Raw genomic sequence first — 23626 nt, forward strand, 5'->3', positions numbered from 1 at the left:
TCGGAAGGCACAGCTGAGATTTACAAAGCTCAGTGGTGTGGCTCTGGGTCACAGCTCTCCTAATTTGAAAATTCAAGAATCCGATGCTCAGTTGAAGAGGTGGAGAAAAAAGCTTTATTATGCCAGAGAGCCCCCTGCATGATCAGAGGAGTCTGGGTTCTCTACCAGAAAGGAGAGCCTCCTTACACAGAGATCTACAAGTTAGGAGAGCATGCTTACTGAAGCAGGGGGGCAGAGGTACACAATATTCCTGAAACACAGGCCATGTGAGCATGCTCACTGAAGCAGGGTGGCAGAGTTACAGAACAGTTTGGAAGCAGAGCAGCAGAGTTATAAAACACTCCTGAGACACATGCCATGTGAGCATGCTCAATGAAGCAGTGGGGCAGTGTTACAGAACATTCTTGATACAGGTGCCATGTGAGCAGGCTCACTGAAGCAGGGGAGCAGAGTAACAGAACATTCCAGAAGCACAGAAGCAGATGTACAAAACATTTCTAAAACACATGCCATGTGTGCATATCACTGAATCAGGGGGTGAGTTACAGAATATTCCTCAAGCACATGCCATGTGTGCATGCTCACTAAAGTAGGGGGGCAGAGTTACAGAATATTAGTAAAACGCATGCCATGTGAGAAGCCTCACTGAAGCAGGGGGGCAGAGTTTCAAAATATGCCTGAAACACAGGATATGTTAGCATGCTCACTGAAACAGAGGAAGGAGTTACAGCACATTCCTAAAACAGGCCACATGAGCATGCTCGCTGAAGCAGAAGGGCAGAATTAAACAACATACCTGCAACACAGGCCCTGAGAGCATGCTGACTGAAACTGGGGGGCAGAGTTACAGAACATTCCTGAAAGGCATGCCATGTGAGCATGCTCTCTGACTAGAGGGGCGGAGTTACTTAACATTCCTGAAACACAGGCCATGTCAGCATGCTCACTGAAGTAGGGGTGCAGAGTTACAGAACATTCCTGCAACAAAGGTTATGTGCGCATGCTCACTGTATCAGGGGGGTGGAGTTGCAGAACATTCCTGAAACACATGCCAAGTGAGCATGCTCACTGAATCAGGGGGGTGGAGTTTCAAAATATTCCTGAAACACAGGCCATGTGTCATGCGCACTGAAGCAGGAGGGCAGAGCTAAAGAACATTCTTGCAATACAGGCCATGTGAACATGCTCTCTGAATTAGAGGGGTTGAGTTACAGAACATTCCTGAAGCACAGGAGCAGAGGAACAAAACATTTCTAAAACACATGCCATGTGACCATATCACTGAATCAGGGGGCCACTTACAGAATATTCCTCAACCACATACCAGGTAAGCATGCTCACTGAAGCAGGGGGGCAGAGTTGCAGGACATTCATGAAACACATGCCATGTGAGCATGAGCACTGAACTAGGGGGGTGAGTCACAGAACCTTTCTGAAACACATGCCATGTGAGCATGTTCACTGAAGCAGGGTGTGGAGTTACAGAAACTTCCTGAAACACATGTCATGTGAGCATTCTTACTGAAGGGGGGGTGGGGGGTGGAGTTACAGTACATTCTTGAAATACATGCCATGTGACCATGCTCACTGAAGCAGGGGGTGGAGTTACAGAACATTTCTGAAACACCTGCCAAGTAAGCATGGTCACTGAAGCAAGGGGGCCGACTTACAGAACATTCCTGAAACACATGCCATGTTAGCATGCTTACCTGGGCAGAGTTACAGAAAGTTCCTAAAAGGAGGCAGAGCTTAACAGAACCTCCTTGTGAGGGGGCAGAGCGTAACAGAACATTCCTGAAAGGTCACACAGTTCAAACAGTCATAAACCATTTTGATATATTGGGTAGGAGCCCAGCAGCACAAACTTACATTTCCAAAACAAAACATTCTGTGGAAAAAAATATGGAGGCAAAGCAAGGCCTCTCATATTGAATAGCACTTCTCTATCACTTTCACTCCATCAGAGTGTCTTATAAAGTCGATACTAAGTAATATTTCTATTTTATGGATGAAGAAACGGAGGGAAAAGGAAGCTATGTAACATGCCCCAAGATTATCCAGTTAGGAAGTCATCCTGTCCTCATCTCCCATGTTTGTTCAACTGCTGAAATCTTTCCACCATACCTTCTGGAATTCATGTTCATCATTAGCAAAACTTCCTATATTCTCAACTTCCTTTCTTTGTGCTTCCTTCATCTTCTTATTCTAAAAGAAACCTGGATCTTCCCTGAAGTCATTGTTTCCCCCACACCTTTCAATGGATGGCTGGTTGCTCCCCAACAGGATTGGGTACATGTCCTCCTTGTTCCTTATTAACACTTCTAGAACATTCCCCTCCCTCAAACTCCCCTGCTTTGAATTTCAGTAGATAATATATTTTCCACCCCTGGCCCATTCACTGTTGCTGTCACCTAATGACCTCTGGATCACTCCCCTTCTTTTCTCAATTATAACTCCTAGGATACTCTCACCCCAACACTAATACTACCAAAAATACTGGGTCTCTCAATATACATATACTTGATCTATCCAACACCCTTTTCTCTCAATTCTTGAAGTCTATTCTTCTAGTGATCTTGCTTGCCTTCTACCTTATCTCAGCTGCTCTCTCCTATGGTCATACTCTAGACTTTGTCTTTAGCAGCGTCTGAAACCTCATCATAATCTTATTTTTATGTATCTTATTCTGTCATTGTTTAGTTTTGTGGGGTGTGATTTAGGGGGTTGTTTTTTCTTTGTTTTGTTTTCGAATCAGGGTCTCGCTATGTTGCCCAGCTTGGCCTCAAACTCCTGGGTTTAAGTGATCCTCCTATTCCACTTCGCTAGTAGCTGTGACGATATAGGTGCACCAACATACCCACCTTATGTATTCCACTCAGACAACCACCTCTTTTCTTTATTGCTCACTCCCTGTAGTATGCTGACTTCAACAATCCTTTGATCTCCTATTCAATCTTCCAATCCATTGATTGTACCAACTGCTCCCTGTCTCACCTTCCTGACCTCCTGAGTTCCCTCCTTACCCAATTTGCATTTCCTGGTCAATCATCATAAACATTCCATTCCATACAGCCTCAATTCCCTTTCCTCATTTCACTTTCATGTACTCACTTGGAAAAACCCTGACCTGGGTTGAATCCCATCCTGCTATCTTCATCAATTTTTGGTAAATGTAATAAAATACCTGAGACCAAGTAATTTATAATGAATAGAAGCTTATTTGGCTCACAGTTCTAAAGGCTAGTAACTCCAGTATCAAGGTGCCAGCATCTGATCAGGGCCTCCCTGCGGTCTCATGGCATGGCAGGAGGCATCACATGATGGCCCAGAACAAGCTTGCTAACAGGTCTCTCTACCGCCTCCTATAAAGCTACTAATGGCACATGGGGTGCTTCCCCCTGATGACCTTATCTAATCGTACTTACCTCCCCAGAAGACCACACCAAATACTATGAACATATGACTTTGGAGATTAAATTTCCAACACATGAGTTTTAAAGGACATAACCTGTTATGCTTTAAATATGTACTCCAAATTTTATGTATCAGAAATTTATTCCCTAGAGTCACATATGAGAATAGAATTTGGATATGGGGTCTTTCAATGGTAATTAGGAGTACATGAGGTCATGAGAGTGGAGTCTCCCTGTTGCATTAGTGGCTTTATAAGAGGAGGAAGAGAAACCCAGGTTACAAAGCTTGCTCTGTCTCACCAAGCGATGCTCTCTGCCACATCATTGCCCAGCAGGAAGTCTTTCACCAGATCCCAAGCAGAAGCTAGTACCATGCTCTTGGACTTCCATGAGCAAAATAAACCTCTTTATAAATTACCTAGTTTGGGGATGGGTAATCTCTCTTTAGAAAATCTCATTTATACCTGGGGCTTCTATTACTGCTTGTTCATGTGTCTCTGAAATTTATACCTCCAACTTTCATCTGAGTTTTAAATATTTCTATCCAAATGCTTATTATATAGTTCCTCTTGGATGTCCCAAATGAACCTAAAACTCAATATATTGGAAACCAAACTGTTCCTCCACTCTCCAAAACCAAAACTCCAGTCCTTTTGCAGTGTTCCTTAATTAAGCAGCAACATCATACATCCATTTGCACAAGCCAGACAGTAGGGAGTCGTACTTGCTATGTCTTCTCCTTCGTCTTCATGAACAACCATCCTAAAGTCCTGTCAGCTATGCCCACAAACTATCTTTTAAGCATTCTTGCTTTCACTCAACGTCTACTACTCCCACCACCTTTGTCTAAGATACCCTCTTTTCTCATGAGAAGTATAGTAATAGCCTTCTAACTGATCCCTCTGCTTTGACTTTTGCCTCTCATCCAAAATTTTCTACAGTCAGTGTGGTCTTCTTCACTTTCAAACTCTTCAACGACTTCCATCATTCTTAGGATAAGGATAGAATCATTACTATAGTACCTGAAGACCTACATACACTGGCCAATACCTGCCTCTTTGGCCTTGTAAAATTCTCCCCTTGCTGTCTGAGTTCCAGCCTTACTGTCTCTTTTCTGTCCTTCATAAACCCCGGGTCTTCTCCTACCATGGACCTTTACACATGCTTTCTCCCTTGTACATGGAATGCTGTTTCTCTCTTCACTCAGTTACCAAGTTTTGCTTGACCTGGAAGCTTTCCTAACTTCACAGATCAAAGTACCTCTCCCATGGGGGAGCACTCATCACAGCTGTAATTTTACTTTTTTATTTTTTCCTCCGTAATAGAGATTGAAACCAGGGACTGGACACATGCTAGGCAAGTGCTCTCTGCCTCTGAGCCACACATCCCCAGGCTGTTGTAGTTTCAATTTTGAGACTGTTTTCTTAAGTTGCCCAAGCTGGCCTCAAACTTGCCATCTACATGCTTCAGCCTTCCTAGTAGCCAGGGATACAGGTGTGCACCACCATGTCTAGCCTAATTTACATGTATTTTAATGGACATTGGAATAATGCCTATCTTTCTAACTAGACTGCAAGCTTCACATGACAGGCACAAAGGTTGTTTTGCTAGCTACTGTGATCATAGTATCTAATACAATGCCTGATACATACTGGTACTAGGTAGTACCTATATATTTGTTAGGAGAAAAGAGAGCAGGCACAAAAAGGATAAGAGAAGAGGGGGAGAGAAAAGAGAGCAGGAGAGGGCAATCTCCCACTATGATTGGTTATTTGTAAATATTTATTCTCTTTGTATTTCTAACAGACTTTGCTTTATATGCCTCTTATTCAAGTCATTATATACATAAAAGTCAACTACTATCACATGTTCTTGGTTGTGTATTTTTTTATCAATATTAAATATCCACTTAACTTTTTAATATTCTTTGCTCTGAATTCTATTTCTCTCTGATTCAAATATGGCTCCTTTTGGGCTGGGTATGGTGGCAAACCCCTGCAATCTTCATCACTCAGGAGGCTGAGGCAGAAGGGTTGCTGCAAGTTTGAAGCCACCCAGAGCTACATAATGAGAGCCTGTCTCCAAAAAATTTATAGTGCTGCTTTTTGCTAGGATCTGTACAACTCAAAGTCTTATTGTTACTTTACTCATCATTATTTCTTGTATTCTGTACATGTTCCTCTTGTTTTGGATTCACTTTTTATTTTGCTGTAATATGTAGTCGAGCAATAAAGAGATTCAGAATATGTCTGAAATGTGTTTTGAATATTTCTGAATGTCTGAAAATTACAATTTGAAATCAGTTTTGTTGCTTCTATGATTTCACTCCCACACTCTACTGCCTCTTCCCCACACAGGGTCAATTGTTCAATTTATTCATTTTGGTCTTTCTCTTTTCTGCTGCAGATTTTCTCCAAATATTTCTGGAAATCTTTTGTTGACTTACAGATTAGTGAATAAGGGACAAATTGCTTAGCAAACCTAGCTTGCCTAAATATCCTTAGCAGCTCTGTTGGCCTGCATTTCTGAACCGGCCTGTCTCCTGAGGGAGAGAGAGCCATGTAAGTGGGTTGGTTGACCTGTCAGGCTGTGCTTTAAGGTGGATGGGTAGAGAGAAGTCATTTTCTTCTCCAAAAAAATGCCAAAATAATTTTACTCGAGCATTGGAGGACTTCGGTGTATTTCTCAAGATAAAACTGTGTCTCTTTTTTTTCCTTGACTTTTTCTGTAAGTCCATATTATACAGAGGTCTGTTCTGGGTTTTTTGTTTTGTTTTGCTTTATTGTTTTTTTAGGATCCTACACTCATACTAGCAAACTTTTGGAGGCAAATATTTCACTTTATTTAGTGTGAAATTCTGTTTTAACTTTAGAATTAAAGTGAAGTAAGGAGAAACAGGGTGGTCACAGAGGAACCTAATTGGCCTTTCTTTTCTCAATATGATTAATTATTTGCAAGTGTCCCTTGCTCATTTTGTTTTTGCTGTTGTTTGTTTTGTTTTTTGAGACAGGGTCTCTCTATGTAGTTCAGACCGGCTTTGAACTCACTATGCAGCCCAGGCTGGCCTGGAACTCATGCCTCAGCCTTACTCCTACCTCAGTTGGATTACAGGCGTGCGCCACCAGGCTGCTCTGTGCATTTATTCTTTCTGAGATTCAATTTTGTCTGGATTTGCTCCAGTAATTTTCTCTTGCAGATTTTGCACTGGGCTCCTCCTCCTCTCTTATCAGTATGATTCCATCTGATTTTGATCCTTGGGGGTTTCTTTTTTTTTTCTGGTACAGGGATCAAACTCAGGACCTTGAGCTTGAGAGGCAGGACCATAAGCCATTGAGCTAAATCCCTGGCCCTTGGGGGCTTTCTTTATACTCTGAACTGCTGATAGTACACTTAGCTTTAACTATATCACTCATTGTTTTTGCTTTTCTGCTCTTTTTAAGGAATCTGGGAAGAGAAGATAGAAAAAAGTCACAAGGGTTTAAGGCTGCCATCTTGATCTAATCTGACCAAACTCCTTTCCCTTTGTCAATTTGCCTTAGGCAAGGACAGTGGCTAGGGACCACTCAAAGAAGAAAGGGAGGCCTGAGGGTGTAGCTTGGTGATAGAGCACTTGCTTAACAAGTATGAAAGCCTTTGGTTTCCTCCTGGGCACTGCCCCCATCCTGCCACAGGGAGAGCAGGAGGGAGAGGGAGAAAAGGAGAGAGGGAGAGGGAAAGACTGAGAGAGAGACAGAGAGAGAGAGAGAACCTTTTTCCAGGGTCACCTAAATTCCTCTGGACTTCTGATAAAGGCCCCATATTACTTACAAACCCAGTATCTGTATATCAGTAGAAATCCAAGCTGGATTTAGTACACAAGATCCCTAAGGACAAATTAGAAAAGGATGTGACCCTCCAAGCAGAAATATTGCCAAAAATAGTACCCCCTTGGGGTGCACTAATTAGAAAAAGACACACTTTGGACAGCCAATTAGAGCAAAGTTTGTCTTTCTTTGTGGACAATGGCATCTCTGGATTAGGGCACAGGCTTGGCTGACTGGCACAGTATTGGCTCAGTTTGATTTCCCCACAAACACTCTGTGGGGGGCACATCCTGCAGAAGCCTATGATAGAGAACCATATCATCACCCAGAGACAAGCATCTGCCCTGTGGGGCTTCTCCCCACCAGCCTGAGAGGACAGAGTGACCCTCAGAGACACTTGCTAAAGTATGACTACAGGCTGCTCTGCACACCTTCAACTACACCAACAGAGACGCTTCTGACCTCCCTGAGCCCTAGCAGAGCAGCCCAGAACCATAGTTCCAACAATTAGGGAACTTCGAGTTTAAAGATTAGGCCCTGTGCTCGCTTTGGCAGCACCTATAGTAAAATTGGAACAATACAGATACAGAGAAGATTAGCATGGCCCCTGTGCAAGGATGACACACAAATTCGTGAAGAGCGCCATATTTTTTTTATTTGCAGACAAAGTAGATTTCAAACCAAAACTAATTAAGAGAGACAAAGATGGTCACTACATCCTTGTGAAGGGAACAATCCAAGAGGAATAGATGACAATCCTAAATATATATGCACCAAATACAAATGCCCCCAACTATACAAAACAAATATTAATGGACATGAAAATCCAAATAAGCACTAATACAGTTGTAGTGGGGGACCTCAATACCCCACTATCACAAATAGACAGATCATCTAGACAAAAAATCAACAACAAAATTCTAGAACTGAACCAAGCTATTGAACACATAGACTTAATAGATGTTTACAGAGTGTTCCACCCCACAAAATCAGAATACATATTCTTTTCAGCTGCACAAGGGTCATTCTCCAAAATAGACCACATGCTAACTCATAGGACATGTTTAAGTAAATGTAAAAGAATTGAAGTTACCCCCTGTATATTATCAGACATAGTGCAATAAAATTGGAGATCATAAGCATAAGAAACCGCAAAACCCCTACAAAGACATGGAAATTGAATAACATTCTCCTGAACAACCATTGGGTCACAGAGGACATTAAAGAAGAAATTAGACAGTTTCTACAAGAAAATGAAAATGCTAGTACAACATACAGGAATCTATGGGACACAATGAAAGCAGTTCTACATGGGAAATTCATAGCAGTGAATGCCCATATTAGGAAAACAGAGAGAGCTCAAATAAACATCCTAATGCTGAACACCAAACTCCTAGAAAAACAAGAGCATGACAAACCCAAAGCTCATAATAGAGAGGAAATTATAAAGATCAGAGCAGAAATCAATGCAATGGAGACTAAGAAAATGATACAAAAAATCAAAGAGTTGGTTTTTTGAAAGAATAAATAAAATCGATAAACCTTTAGCCAACCTTATCAAAAAAAAAGGAAAGAAAAGGCTCAAATCCATGCAATTAAGAACAAAAAAGGTGAAGTCATCACAGATCCAGCAGAAATCCAGAGGATCATCAATACTTACTTTGAGATCCTGTACTCTAATAAATTGGAAAACACAGAAGAAATGGACAGATTCCTAGATACATATGAATTGCCAAAGTTAAATGAAGATATAGAAATTCTAAACACCCCAATTACATTGAGTGAAATTGAAAACATAATTAAAAATTTACCAACAAAGAAAAGCCCAGGTCCCAATGGATTCACTGCTGAATTCTACAAGATATTTAAAGAAGAACTATTACCATTACTCTTTAAACTCATCAATGAAATTGAAAAGGAAGTAATACTCCCAAATTCATTCCTGGAAGCAAGTGTTACTCTGATTCCAAAAGCAAGGAAAGACCCAACCAAAGAAGAGAACTACAGGCCAATCTGCCTAATGAACATAGATGCAAAAATCCTCAACAAGATATTGGCAAACAGAATACAGAGGGTCATCAAGAAGATCATACACCATGACCAAGTCAGATTTATCCCAGGGATGCAAGGATGGTTCAACATATGTAAATCAATAAATGTAATCCACTATATTAACAGAGCCAAGGACAAAAATCATATGATCATCTCAATAGATGCAGAAAAAGCATTTGACAAAATCCAACACCCATTCATGATAAAATCCCTACAGAAAATTGGAATAGAAGGTCTTTATCTTAACCTAATTAAGGCTATCTATGAAACACCAACAGCCAACATCATACTAAATGGTCAAAAACTGAAAACTTTTTTCAGGATGCCCATTATCAAGACAAGGATGCACATTATCACCACTCCTGTTCAATATAGTTCTGGAAACATTAGCCACAGCAGTTAGAAAGAAGAAAGAAATAAAGATAGGAAAGGAAGAAGTTAAACTGTCATTATTTGCTGACGATATGATACTGTACATATAAGACCCAAAAATCTCTGCCAAAAGACTTCTACACTTAATTGACAGATTCAGTAGAGTAGCTGGATGCAAGGTCAACCCTCAAAAATCATTAGCCTTCTTGTACACAAATAACGGACTCACTGAGAGAGAAATTAAGGAAATAATTCCTTTTATAATAGCATCCAAAAAATGAAATATCTAGGAATCACTCTCACAAAGGAAGCAAAAGACCTCTACACAAAAAACTACATCACTCTGAAAAAAGAGATGGAAGAGGATATAAGAAAATGGAAAGATATCCCTTGTTCCTGGGTAGGAAGAACCAATATAGTGAAAATGGCCATACTTCCAAAACTGCTATATAGATTTAATGCAATGCCCATTGAAATTCCAACAATATATTTCACAGGACTAGAGAAAACAACCCAAAAATTCATTTGGAACCAGAAGAGACCTAGAATAGCAAAAGTAATTCTAGGTAACAGAGGCATGGCAGCAAGTATCACAATCCCCAGCTTGAAACTATACTACAAAGCTACTGTGATAAAAACAGCATGGTACTGGCAAAGAAACAGACCCAATGATCAGTGGAATAGATTAGAAGATGCAGAAACAACTCCAGACATACTCAGCCACCTCATCTTTGACAAAGGAGCCAACCACCCTCATTGGAGGAAAGATAGCCTATTTAATAAATGGTGTTGGAAAAACTGGATTTCAACCTGCCAAAGATTAAAAGTAGACCCATATCTATCACCATGCACTAAACTAAGATTGAAGTGGATTGAAGATCTAAATATTAAAACAGAAACACTAAACTTGCTGGAAGATAAGTTGGGTAGAACTCTTGAAGACATTGGTGTAGGAAAAGACTTTATGAACAAATCCTCAGTAGCACGGGAACTAGCACAAAGAATCAACAACTGGGATCTCATTAAAAAGCTTTGGCACTGCAAGAGAAACCACCAACAGAGCTAAGAGACAATCTACAATGTAGGAAAAAATTTTAGCAGCTGTACCTCAGACAAAGGACTACTATCTAGAATATATAAAGAATTGAAAAAAATCAGACCCCCTAAATTTAAAGACCTAATTCAAAAATGGGCATCTGTAATAAACATACATTTCTCAGACAAAGAAGCAAAAGCAGCAAATAAACATATGAAAAAATGTTCAACATCACTGGTCATTTGAGAAATGCAGATGAAAACAACACTGAGATTCCACCTCACCCCAGAAAGAATGGCTGCTATCAAGAAATCAACCAATAACAAATGCTGGAGGGGGTGTGGGGACAAAGGAACCCTTCTCCACTGTTGGTGGGAGTGTAGACTGGTGCAACCACTGTGGAAATCAGTATGGAGATACCTCAAAGAACTAGGACTAGAGGTCCCATTTGACCGAGCTATTCCCTTGCTGTGTATCTTCCCAAAAGAATTAAAAGAATCATACCACAGCGATATATGTGGACCCATGTTTATAGCGGCAGTTTGTAATAGCTAAAGCTTGGAAACAGCCCAAGTGCCCATCAACTGGAAACTGGATAAAGAAGATGTGGAATTTTCTTATAAAATGGAGTACTACTCAGCCATAAAGAATGAGAAACTAGAGACCTTTATAGCTAAATGAATGCATGTTGAGGCTGTACTGGTTTTTTGTTTGTTTGTTTGTTTTGTTTTGGGTTTTTTTGGGTACCAGAGATGGAACTTGAGTCCTTGCGCTTGCACAGAAGGCAGCAAAACCACTGAGCCAAATCCCCAGCCCTTGAGGCCATCCTCTTAAGTGAAATAAATAGGACACACATGTATAAATACTGAATAGTTTCTCTGGTGTGAGAAACTTAAAGTGGATTAAAATGATTAAAATGAATAATTGATAATTTGAAATAGGAAGAAAAAGTCCAAAGTGGTAGGGGAAGTAGGAGCAGAAGGGGAAAGGCAAGAAGGGAAAGGAAAAATTATGAGAAAAGGAAAAAATGGAAACAAAGTCTTTGTAAATAGGGATGGGTGGAGGGGGTGAGGGGAGCACAGGGAATGGGGAAAAAATAAGAACCAAGATACACCATATACAGGTCAAGCACCCAGTGATAAATGTAAATGTATTGTATACCCTAAAATGTACCAATAAAAGAATTTTAGCAAAAAAAAAAAGGAGGGGTTGGAATAATGATGGAGTAAACTTGGAAGAGAAAAAAAAAGATTAGGCCCTTCTCACTGGGCCTTATATTTTTTTTAATTAAAATTTTTTTTTTGTGGTACTGAGGATTAAACTCAGGGTCTTGACACTGATCTATATCCCCAGCTCTTTTTTTTTTTTTTTTTTTTTTTTGACACAAGGTCTCACTAAGTGGCTAAAATGCCCAGGGTAGACTTCAACTTGCAATTGTCCTGCCTCAGCCTTTCAGAGTTCTGGGATTACATGTATGCATCACCATGCCTGTCTCTCACAAATAGTCACCCTCAGCACAAAGAAGAGAGGTCTTTAATGCAGATGCCCTCCCCACAGCTCTCAGATACCATCAACCACTAGGCCTCTTCAAGAATAGTCCTCAGCAACTAGAGAAAAGGCCTCTATCTACCTTGCTAGAATCCCTACCCCACCCCCAACTCACACACTCTTCCCCACAATTTACTGCACTGGCCAATCTGGATCATTTGCCAAAAGACAAAGCCATCTATTTATATTTTTTAAACAAAAATGGGAGTAGTCAATAGATATTTGGCTACCTCTTATTTTATTTTCCACTAATGTATCTTAGACATTTTTCAGATGGGTACATAGTATTCATTGCTTTCTTTTTAATGGGTGCATAGTGTTCAATTGCATGGATGTACCATAATTTATTTAGGCTTTCTTATCTTTCACCCAGTTCTCTCCTCCTTATCCTCTCAATAGAGTTATAGCAACTTTCCTATGAACTATTATGTATACATTATGATTTTGTATAAATAATAAACTGATGGAAAAGTAGCATTTATGATTACATTTCCTTTCTTAAACAACTTTTCCTTTTCCTGAGTTTAATCATGTCTTCATTTGCTTAGGTTTTATGATGCCCTGTGAATTGCAGAGTGCACGGCCATGTGTATGGCAGCCCTGTTTGTACATATGTCTAAGTCCTCCCAAACTTCCCAACATATTTTCAATAGAATTTTATACAGTAAAATTAGTACAGTAAGTCAGATCTTCTGCTTCCTAGATAACATGTCTTCCCCTTTCTTGATTTACTCTCCAGTTTTATTTATTCATATTTATTTATTATAGTTTATTTTTGAGACAGTCTTGCTATATAGTCTAGGCTGGGCTTAAACTTGCAACATAGCCAGGCTGGCCTCAAACTTACCATCCTCCTGCCTCAACTTCCCAAGTGCTAGGATTACAGGTGTGCCCCACCATGCCTGGGCCTACTCTCTAGTTTTGGTGGAGAATGCCCTCTAGTCACTTTCTCAGAGTGTGTGCACGGGAAGAAAAATGTTTGAGCACTTCATGAATGAAACTGTTTTTATGCTACCCTAACACTCAATAATAGGTTAGCTAAATATAGAATTCTATGTTGGAAGTTATATTCACTACGAATTTTGAAGGCATGGCTCGTTGTCTTCAGCTGAAATAACTTCTTTTGAAAGAGATGGAGGGAGGGGGAGGGAAGGAAGGGGAAGGGAACATAAAAAGAATTAAAATGTGATATGTACATGTACCAACTCCCCATGATAAATATAATCATTTTGTACTGCAAATATATGCTAATAAAGGTAAAAAATTTTAAACAACTTCTTTTGAGAAGTCAAATGCCATTCCTATACCTGTTCCTGTTCCTTTGTATGAAACGGATTACTTTTTCCTACTTGTAGAAGCTTTTAAGGTTTGTCCTTTAAAGCTAGCATTCTGAAATTTCACAATGGCATGCCTTTATGCAGGTCTTTTTCCTTCATTTCTTTTTTCTTTTTTTTTTTGTACTGGGGATTGAACTCAGGACTTGTGCTTCCCAGGCAAGTGCAGCACCCCTGAGCTCATTCCTGGCAATGAGGAAGTGTGATTCATTTTTATTTACTTGTTTTTAGTATATTTTAGAAACTTGTAAGTTGATAAGTAATGTACAGAAATGGACAATCACTAAAAAAAAGTATAGACAGATCATAAGTGTACAGTTCAACGAATTAACTTTCTAGACAGGAGTGGTGACACACACCTGTAATCCCAGCACTTGGAAGATTGAGACAAGAGGATCACAGAGAGTTGGAGGCCAACCTGGACTACATAATGAGTTCAAGGCCAGCCTGGACTACATAGTGAGATCCTGTCTCAAAAACAAATGAAGGAGGGCCAGGGATTTAGCTCAATCGTTCCGCCACCTGCCTTGCAAGAGAAAGGACCCGAGTTTGATCCCCAGTACAAAAAAAAAAAAAAAAAAGAAATGAAGGAAAGAAAGAAAAGAAAAAAGAAAAATAACTTTCTAAATATAGTAAATACCAAAAAGCCAACAGTAAATATATTGAAGTCACTTCCCCTGAAATTCAGAAATAATGCACAAAAGATGTCCATTATGTTGTTTTGAAGGTTCTGAAATGTAATAAGACAAGAAAATGAAATAAACAGTATAAGTCTAAAAGAAATCAAAAGATTAAATGTAAAGTTATTTGCAAATAGTATGATTATATGCATTCAGAATCCAAGAAATCCAACTTTATAACAATAAAACTAACAAGTCCATATATCAGACATCTGCTGTTTGTATGTGCCCAGCATTCCTTCCTCCCTGCTTCCAGTAGTAGCACTCATCTGACTTTGGAAGTCAGCTCCTACTTTACTGTCCTTTGAATATAGTCCTAGTAGGACAGGCAATCCCCTCCCCATAAGCCTCGCTGACTTGGCACCTAACTTAGGATGGACCCCTGCAGGACCCATTGGCAGGTTCAAGGGGGTAGGCATAAGAGCCAGACCAGACACATAAGACTTCTCTTGGAATTTTCCAAATCAGAAGTAGAGAAGGATCTCAAACTGTAAGGATGTGACTTCAGAGATGGCAGCCACCCTGCAGAAGAGTCTTAGAGAATGAGGTACTACAACAAGAAGCTGAGGTGATATATGAAGAGATGGAGTGAGAACTCTCCCTCTAGTTGGGTCTGAGAACTTCCTTGTCTTTCCCAGTTACATAAACCAATAAACTCCATATTCCTCTTTAGCTTATTCAATTTGGATTTCTGTCACTTGCAAAGAATAATCCTATTACAATCTGGATATAAGATAAATATACAAAACCCCATAACTTTCATTTCTCTCCTGTTTTGAGGTATTATTTTTTCTTTTTTGGTACCAGGAATCAAACTCAGGGCCACGTGCTTTGCCAGGTAGATGCTGTGCCACTGAGCTATATCTCCGGCCCTTGAAGTATTATTTCTGAGCTATTATAAAATAGCACCTGGGGCGCTGGGCAAGCACAAGGTCCTGAGTTCAATTCCTGATACGGGAAAAAGAAAAAAATAATAATACAGCCAGGGATGTAGCTCAGTGGCACTGCGCCTGCCTGGTAAGCTCAAGGTCCTGAGTTCAATTCCTGATGCTGAAAAAAAAAAAGGAAAAAGAAAATAGCTTCCTTTTGTTTTATTTCCCAGCATTTATTATGACAGTTTTCAAATATACAAGAAAAGATTTTAAAACTTTACAATGAACACCAATACACTCACCATCATTTTACAATTATCATTCTATTATATTCCAATAGCTTTCTCTTATTCTAGTAATAACAGACACAGGAACAGAAACATATATCCCATTTACAACAGTGGAAAAGGTATATGTGAAAAATAGCATAGACAAATAAAATTCCAATAAAATTTTCTTTCTAGACAATGGGGCAGGAAAAGAGCAACCTAGAAATAGAAAATTTTAGATAGCTGATCTACTCTAGCCAGATGCCAAGAAAAAATTTACCCGCACCAAAAACGGCAGAGCAGGCAAACAGCATGGTGACACATACCTGTAATTCCAGCACTCCGGGAGGCTTAAGCAGGGAGGATCGAAATTTCTAGCCCACCCAGGGCAATTTAGCAAATCAGTGAGACTCTGTTTCAAAATAAAAGATAAAGGGCTGGGGATGTAACTCAGCGTAAAGCCCTGGGTTTAATCCGCAGTACCACAAAAAAGAAACAAAAATAGCAGCGTAGAGAACCTCGATTCCTCCCCACCTTGGAAGTTTATAATGAGATTTCCCTCGTTGCCCTTCCTCCTCAATGGAGACCACTAGGGAACCCGATGCTTCTCCTTCTTCCCGTTGGGGTGGTGTCAGAGGAGGCCTACTGGAGAATGAGGACTTTCACAACCAACCAGTGGTAAGGAGACCACTCCTTCACAGTGGTGTATGTTTAAGAATTGTGCCAGTCTTAGCACAGAACAACCTTGGCTGACCTGGTATTAGTAAAGACAGAATAAGGTCTACTTTGGGAAATCTGTCTCTGTCAGATAGTTTTGAGTTTTCTTTTTATGCTTTTGATGCCAACCGTGCCCCGTTAGTCATTGGCATTCCCCTAAGGGGATTGGTCAGATCCACTGTCAATCATCTAGAACGTCCTTAACTGGCCAGGTTCGCTGGGCAGGCGTTAGCTTGAACCCAGGATGTGAGATGTCAGCAGGCCCTCCGAAAATGTCCTCACCTCTGAAGTTCTGAGAGAATGGTATCAAACCACAAATTCTGTCGATCCTCTAGTGACCATAAGCTAAACCACCAGTCTAAGGTTGTGAAATGGGAGGGTATCCTTTAGAAACTTTCCAAAAGTGGGCCTGGTTTGGGGGTACAATTGTCTAAGGGAAACCACATTTTGAGACAAATTAAAATTACTGTTATTTTACTGTTTCGTCATCTTCAAACTCTTATAGATTATAGCCTTTATTTATGTGAAGAATTTCGGTAAAAGTAAGTTAGAATCAATTATCTGTAGATAAAATTGGCCAGCAAAATGGCGATCACGGAAGTATCCTTAACCATAGCACTGTGACCTCATTCACTATGATGTAGTACTTTGAAGATGTAGTACTTTGAAGAACCCACAGAAATAACTGGAGGACACTGAGTGGTGGTTTTGATTTCGTTTGGTTTTTGTTTTTGGTATTCAAGTTATCGGGGGCTCAAGCCATTGTAATTTTAAAAAGCATGTCAGGGGCTGGCCCGGGATTTAGCTCAGTGGTTTCGCTGCCTGCTTCGCAAGCTCAAGGACCAGAATTCGATCCCCAGTACAAAAAAAAATTAAAAATTAAATAAATAAATAAATAAATAAATAAATAAAAAGCACGTCAGACTTCCACTATTAGTCTGATCAAATGTGTTTTTCTCCTGAAAAAAAGAAAAAGAAACAAAGGATAACAGGAAAGGGTGTGATCAGCAGACCAATGAGAATTTCTTGAAGATATGGAACAAATGGGATCTAATTGATTGAGAAACTAGGGTCAATGAGTCAATAACACCATACAGATACGGGAGAAGGTTACTAAGAAAGTGAATTTTTTGTCTTCTAATATAGCCCTAAAAGAAGATGTCACACTCACCTGGATCAGAGGAAAAGAGTGACTATGGGGCCAACTCAGGAGATGATGGTGAGTAAATAAACTAGTAAAACTTACAGTTAATAGGGCCAGGATGTAGCTCAGCGGCGCCTCGCCTTCCTGGGAAGCTCAAGGTTCTGAGGTGGATCCCCAGCACCGGAAAATAAACAAACAAACAAAACACATAGTTAAGTCTAAATAATTGTAAAAAGAAAAAGAGGGGGGAGTAAAAAGAATTGAGATATGTTATATGCATGTACCAACTCCCCATTATGAATGTAATCATTATGTACTGCAAACGTATTAATATTTTTTAAAAAATCATTACCAATATGTCTAGGAAACATTAGTAAATTATTAAGAAATTATTCCTAAGAACCTCAAGTATAATTATACAATAAAAAGTAGTAAGGTAAAATAAATTTCCCCAAAGAGAATTGAGATTAGGGAGTGACTGGTCAAGAGGGCATTTTACTTGGATTGTTGTTTTTACAGGGAGAATGTATTCAAGTAACATTTTGGCAAAAACTTCACATTTTGGTAAAATTTTGTATTGCTAAGGGGATGTGGCAATCAGTACTTATTCAGAAGATGGGGTCATAAATTGGCACAGCATTTTTTTGGTAGCCTAATTTTTATCCCCTATTTTAATTATGCAAGCCATGCAATAAAAATAATTAAGGATATCTTTTTAAAATAGTCTCTGTACATGTGCAGGCATAATTTTATTTGAGAATGATCGAGGCAGAAATAAGATTAGAGTTTGACTTTTCACATTTATCTTTAGTCTTTCTATTACCTAGTATCTTCATAGATAGCATTTAGTGGCAGCACACTTGTCCAGTGACTTGATTTATTTTAATTTATTTAATTGCTGTTCTTTATTTTTGATTCCTGTTTTTTTCTTTCAAATTTTTAATTTTATTAGTCCATGTTTGCAGTACATAATGGTTACCTTCATCGTGAGGAATTGGTACATGTATTATCTTTTTAAATTAATTTTATTGGTACACCTTTTTTTTTAGTTTTTTGTTTGTTTGTTTTGAGACAGGGTCTCACCGTGCAGTTTGGGCTGGCCTTGAACTCACGATGTAGCCTAGGCTAGCCTCAAACTCAAAGTGATCCTCCTGCTTCAGGGGTGCTGGGATCATAGGCATGTGCCACCACGCCCAGCTGGTACACTTTTGATATACATAATGATCACATTCATCATAAGGAATTTGTACCTGTACATAATATCAATTTCCTGAATATGCTGTATTCTCTCTCACAATTTCTTTTGTTTGTTTTGGGGTTTTTTTATTGGTGTATTTTAGATATACATAATAATAATGTTCATCATAGGGAATTTGTACTTGTACATGATATATCTTTCTTCTATTTTTCACATTCCCCCCACTTTGACCCCTCTTCCCCTCCTTATTTAAAAATGTTTGTTTCTATTTTTCCTTCTCTTCTTTTTTTTCCTTGTCTCTGCTTTCCTTTCCCCTTCCCCCCTCCCCTTGTTCCCCGAACTATCTGAACATTTTCTTTCTACTTCCCAATATCTATCATCCATTTTGGTCCTTTCTTAGCCTTTCGTTTTCTCACACAAGAGAAACAATGCAATATTTAAACATGTGTGTCTGATTTATTTCACATAAAAGTATACTCTTAAGGTGCATCCATTTCCCTAAAAAGGTCTCAAATTTATCCTTCTTTATGGCAGACTAGTACTACATTGTATATAAAAACCACATTTTCTTTATCCATTCATCTACTGATGGGCCTCTGGACTGTTTCCAAGATTTAGCTATTACAAATTGTCCTGTTATAAACATGGGTGTGGATATATCGCTGTGGTATGATGCTTTTAACTCTTTCAGGAAGATACCACGAAAGAGAATAGCTGGGTCAAATGGGACCTCTAGTTTCAGTTTTTTTGAGGAATCTCCACACTGATTTCCACAGTGGTTGCATCAGTCTACACTCCCACCAACAATGGAAAAGGGTTCCATTTTCCCCCACAGGCCAACCAGCATTTGTTATTGATTTCTTGATAGCAGCCATTTTTTCTGGAGTGAGGTGGAATCTCAGTGTTGTTTTAATTTGCATTTCTTTAATGACTAGTGATGTTGAACAGTATTTCATATATGTATCTGCTGTTGATACATGCACATCTTAATTCTTTTTTGCATCCCCTTCCCCTCGGTACAGTGTTTCTAAAAGGTAACTGGAAATCTATCAAACTTTTAAATATACCTTCCCTTTGACCAAATTGTACTTATTAAATTATATCCTCAGGAATACTGTATTTTTATACATGCACAACAATCTGTGTTATACATGCTCACTGTAGCATGTTTGCAGTTACAAAACAATGGAAATAACCAAATGTCTCAAAATAGGGGAATGGTTAAATAAAATTTTAATACATACAAAAGTATATATGCAGCATGTAATTTATGGAGCATAATAATAAAACAAACATCCACAAACCCATCATTAGCTTAAGAACTATAACATTACCAATGCTTTTGAATTTACCTAAATCTCCTCTCCCACCTTTCTTAAAATTTTGCCCCCACATTTCACATTTCCCCTAAAGAAGTTCCCTATTCCCAACCTATCCCAGGTCATCTGTCTGTCTGCCTTTCTTTTTCTTTTTTCCTTTTTTTTTCTTTTTTTTTCTGGCAGTACTGGGATTGATCCCAAGGCCTTCATACTAAGCTACATCCCCCCGGCCTCTTTAAATTTTGAGACAGGGTTTTGCAAAGTCACTAAATTGCCTAGGCTGGGCTGGAACATGTGATCCTCCCAGAGTGCTGGGACTACAGTTATGAGCCACCATATCCAGCATATCTTGGATGTTGTGTTCATTATTTCATTTCTCTTTTTTAATAGTTTTGTTACATTTTCTATCTATAAATTTTTACTTTTTTTGGTACCAGGAATCGAACTCAGGATCTTGTGCTTGTGAGGCAGGTGGTGGCACCACTGAGCTAAACCCCCAGACCTAAATTTTTACTACTGAGCTTTATAAAAATGTTATCAAATTATATGTTTCTATGATTTGTTTTTTCCGCATAAAATTGTTTCTGAGACTTGTGCCTATTGCTGTAATTATTTATTTTTCAATTCCATGTAGTATTTTGTTGTGTGACTGTACCACAATTTATTTAGCCATTCTCCTACCAAAGAATATTTTCTTGCCATCCTTTGATACCTACATTAAAGGTGGTGCAAACCAGGAATACAAAATCCTTAACATGTTTTAAATACTTTTTTTTTTTGCATACAACAACTAAACATATTCCAAATTTCTATTTTTAGCACTTAGTATATTCAAGTGCAAGGATCAGCAATGTTTTTCTGTAAAGGGAAAGACAGAAATGTTTTATCATATGATCATATGTCATATGCTCTGTCACAACTCTAAACTTGTTTTCTTTTTCTTTTAAGCATAAAAACAGCCACAGAAAATATATAGACAAATAACTATGGCAGTGTTCCTATAAAACTTTAATTGCACACACAGGCAAATGGCTGAGTTTTGTCTGTTGGCTATAGTTTCACAAACCTTGGATTAATTCATTTAATTCCTGTAATACTGCTCAGTGTTGTGGTCACATTATCAGGTACATCCTTGTCTTATTTCCCATGCTGCATGGCCTCCTCCCTTTGGAATTCCCCATTTCTACAGCTAAGGACCAGCCCAACCTGTAAGTCTACTTCCTAAACCAGTATGGCTCAAGGCAAGAGGTATCATCTATAGCCATAACTCCAAAGGCATGTAGAGTATACAATTAAGATTTGGTGCCAGCTGGGCATGATGGCACATGGCTGCAATCCCAACACTCTGGAAGGCTGAGGCAGGAGGATCGCAAGTTCACGTCCAGCCTGATCAACTCAGTAAGACCTTGTCTCAAAATGAAAAAGGGCTGGGCATGTTGCTCTGTGCAAAACCCCTAAATTCAATCCTTATACCAAAAAATAAAATTAAAAGATTGGGTGCTAAAGGGCATAGGAATTGCTATACCAGATTTGAGATTAGGATGCTGACTTGATTTTATTTCTTAGCTGTCTGGAATCTGGTTAAGACTGATGCTATCCCCTAATAACCAGTCTCCTCTCAATTTCCTGAATATGCTGTATTCACTCTCACTCTCACCATTTTTGTTTGTTTTGTTTTCTGTTTATTTGAAGCAAAACATTTATTGGTATATTTTAGATATACATAATGATCACATTCGCTATAGAAAGTTTGTACCTGTACGTGATATTTCTTGCTTCTTCTATTTTTCCCATTCTCTCCCTCCCTTTGACTCCTCTTCCCATCTTATTTACAAAGCTTTGTTTCCATTTTTCCCTTCGGTTCTCTTCTTTTTTTTCTTGCCCCTTATTTCCTTTCCTGCTGCCTCCACCTATGATCCCCTTATCATTTGAACATTTTCTTCTCATTTCCCAATATCTATTATACATTTTAGTCCTTATTTCCACTTTTTGTTTCTCACACCAGAGAAACAATGCAGTATTTAAACATGTGTGTCTGACTTATTTCACTTAAGAGTATGGTCTCAAGGTGCATCCATTTAGCTAGAAACTTCTCAAGCACATCTTTTTTTATGGCAGAGTAGTACTCTGTTGTATAAAAAAAAAACCACTTCTTTATCCATTGCTTGACATTTGGGCTGTTTCCAAGATTTAGCTATTACAAACTGTTGTGTTATAAACATGTGTGTGCATATATTGCTGTGGTATGATGCTTTTAATTCTTTTGGGAAGATACCAAGAAGGGGAAGAGCTGGGTCAAATAGAACCTCTGGTTTTAGTTTTTTGAGGAATCTCCACAATGATTTCCACAGTGGTTGCACCAGTCTACACTCCCACCAGCAGTGCAGTAGGGTTGCTTTTTCTACGTAGCCCCACCAGCATTTGTTATTGGTTGATTTCTTGATAGCAGCCATTCTTTCTGGGGTGAGGTGGAATCTCACCATTGTTTTCATCTGCATCTCTCAAATGACCAGTGATGTTGAACATTTTTTCATATGTTTATTTGCTGCCTTTACTTCTTTGTCTGAAAAATGTCTGTTCATTTCAGATGCACATTTTTGAATTGGGTCTTTAAATTTGAGAGGGTCTGATTTTTTTCAATTCTTTATATATTCTAGATAGTAGTCCTTTGTCTGAGGTACAGCTGGCAAAATTTTTTCCCACACTGTTGGTTGTCTCTTCACTCTGTTGGTGGTTCTCTTGCAGTGCAGAGGCTTTTTAATAAGATGAGACCCCAGTTGTTGATTCTTCGTGGTAGTTCCTGTGAGATCAGGGTTTTGTTTATAAAGGCTTTGCCTACACCAATGTCTTTGGGAGTTCAGCTGGGTGTGGTGGCACATGGCTGTAATCCCAGCATTTGGGAGGCTGAGGCAGAAGGATCACCAAGAGTTTGAGGCCAGGTTGGGTTACATAGTGAGCTCAAGTTGAGCCTGCACCACAAAGCGAGACTCTGTCAAAAAAAAAAAAAAAAAAAAAAAAGAGTTCTACCTATTCTATCTTCTAGCAGATTTACTGCTTCTGTTTTAATATTTAGGTCTTTAATCCACTTTGATTTAAGTACATGGTGATAGATATGGATCTAGTTTTAATCTCTGGCAAGTTGAAACCCAATTTTTCCAGCACCATTTTTTAAAGAGGCTATCTTTCCTCTAGTGAGGGTGTTTGGCTCCTTTGTCAAAGATGAGGTGGCTGAGTGTGTCTGGAGTTGTTTCTGCATCTTCAAATCAGTTCCACTGGTCCACAGGTCTGTTTCTTTCCCAGTGCCATGCTGTTTTTATCACAGTAGCTTTATAGTCTAGTTTCAAATCAGGGATTTTTTGATGTGCCCTGCTTTGCCTTTGTTGCTCAGAATTGCTTTTGTATTCTAGGTCTCTTCTGGTTCCAAATGAATTTTAGGATTGTTTTCTCCACTTCTGTGAAATATGCTATTGGAATTTTGACCAGGATTGCACTAAATCTGTATAATGGGGCCAGGGGTTAGCTCAGTGGCACCACACCTGCCTCACAAGCACAAGGTCCTGAGTTTGATCCCCGGTACCAAAAAAAAAATCTGTATAACAATTTTGGAAGTATGGCCATTGTCAGTATATTGGTTTTTACTACCCAAGATCAGGGGATATCTTTTTTTTTTTTTTTTTTTTGCAGTACTGGGGATTGAAATCAGGACGTTGTGCTTGTGAGGCAGGTGTGGCAGCACTAAGCTAAATCCCTGGCCCATCTTTCCATTTTTTGATAGTCTCTTTGATCTCCTTTCTCAAAATACTATAGTTTTCAGTGTAGAGGTCTTTTACTTCCTTCATTAGATTGATTCCTAGGTATTTCATTTTTGT

At 39.0% G+C, this 23626-nt stretch overlaps 1 protein-coding gene and 1 pseudogene across 8 annotated transcripts in view; both read left to right on the forward strand.

The window, feature by feature from the left end:
- Cul4b (cullin 4B) overlaps positions 1-23626 on the forward strand; it is a 140467-nt gene that overhangs the window by 56684 nt on the left and 60157 nt on the right. For 6 of the 8 annotated variants that reach the window (XM_021252008.2, XM_087199805.1, XM_021252006.2 and 3 more), the window contains one exon: positions 17243-17315. In XM_021252008.2, the coding sequence (XP_021107667.1) occupies positions 17255-17315 (61 nt within the window). In that variant the 5' untranslated portion in view covers positions 17243-17254. Of the gene's footprint in view, positions 1-16316; positions 16400-16441; positions 16460-17242; positions 17316-23626 lie in introns of those variants that run through there. The other 2 variants (XM_004874602.3, XM_021252007.2) reach the window with 2 other exon arrangements.
- LOC147821600 (U6 spliceosomal RNA) lies at positions 7756-7868 on the forward strand (annotated as a pseudogene).

Source organism: Heterocephalus glaber, unplaced genomic scaffold, assembly GCF_053883595.1.
Source record: "Heterocephalus glaber isolate CG9 unplaced genomic scaffold, H.glaber_assembly_v1.0 deba00001729, whole genome shotgun sequence".
Classification (NCBI taxonomy): domain Eukaryota; kingdom Metazoa; phylum Chordata; class Mammalia; order Rodentia; family Bathyergidae; genus Heterocephalus; species Heterocephalus glaber.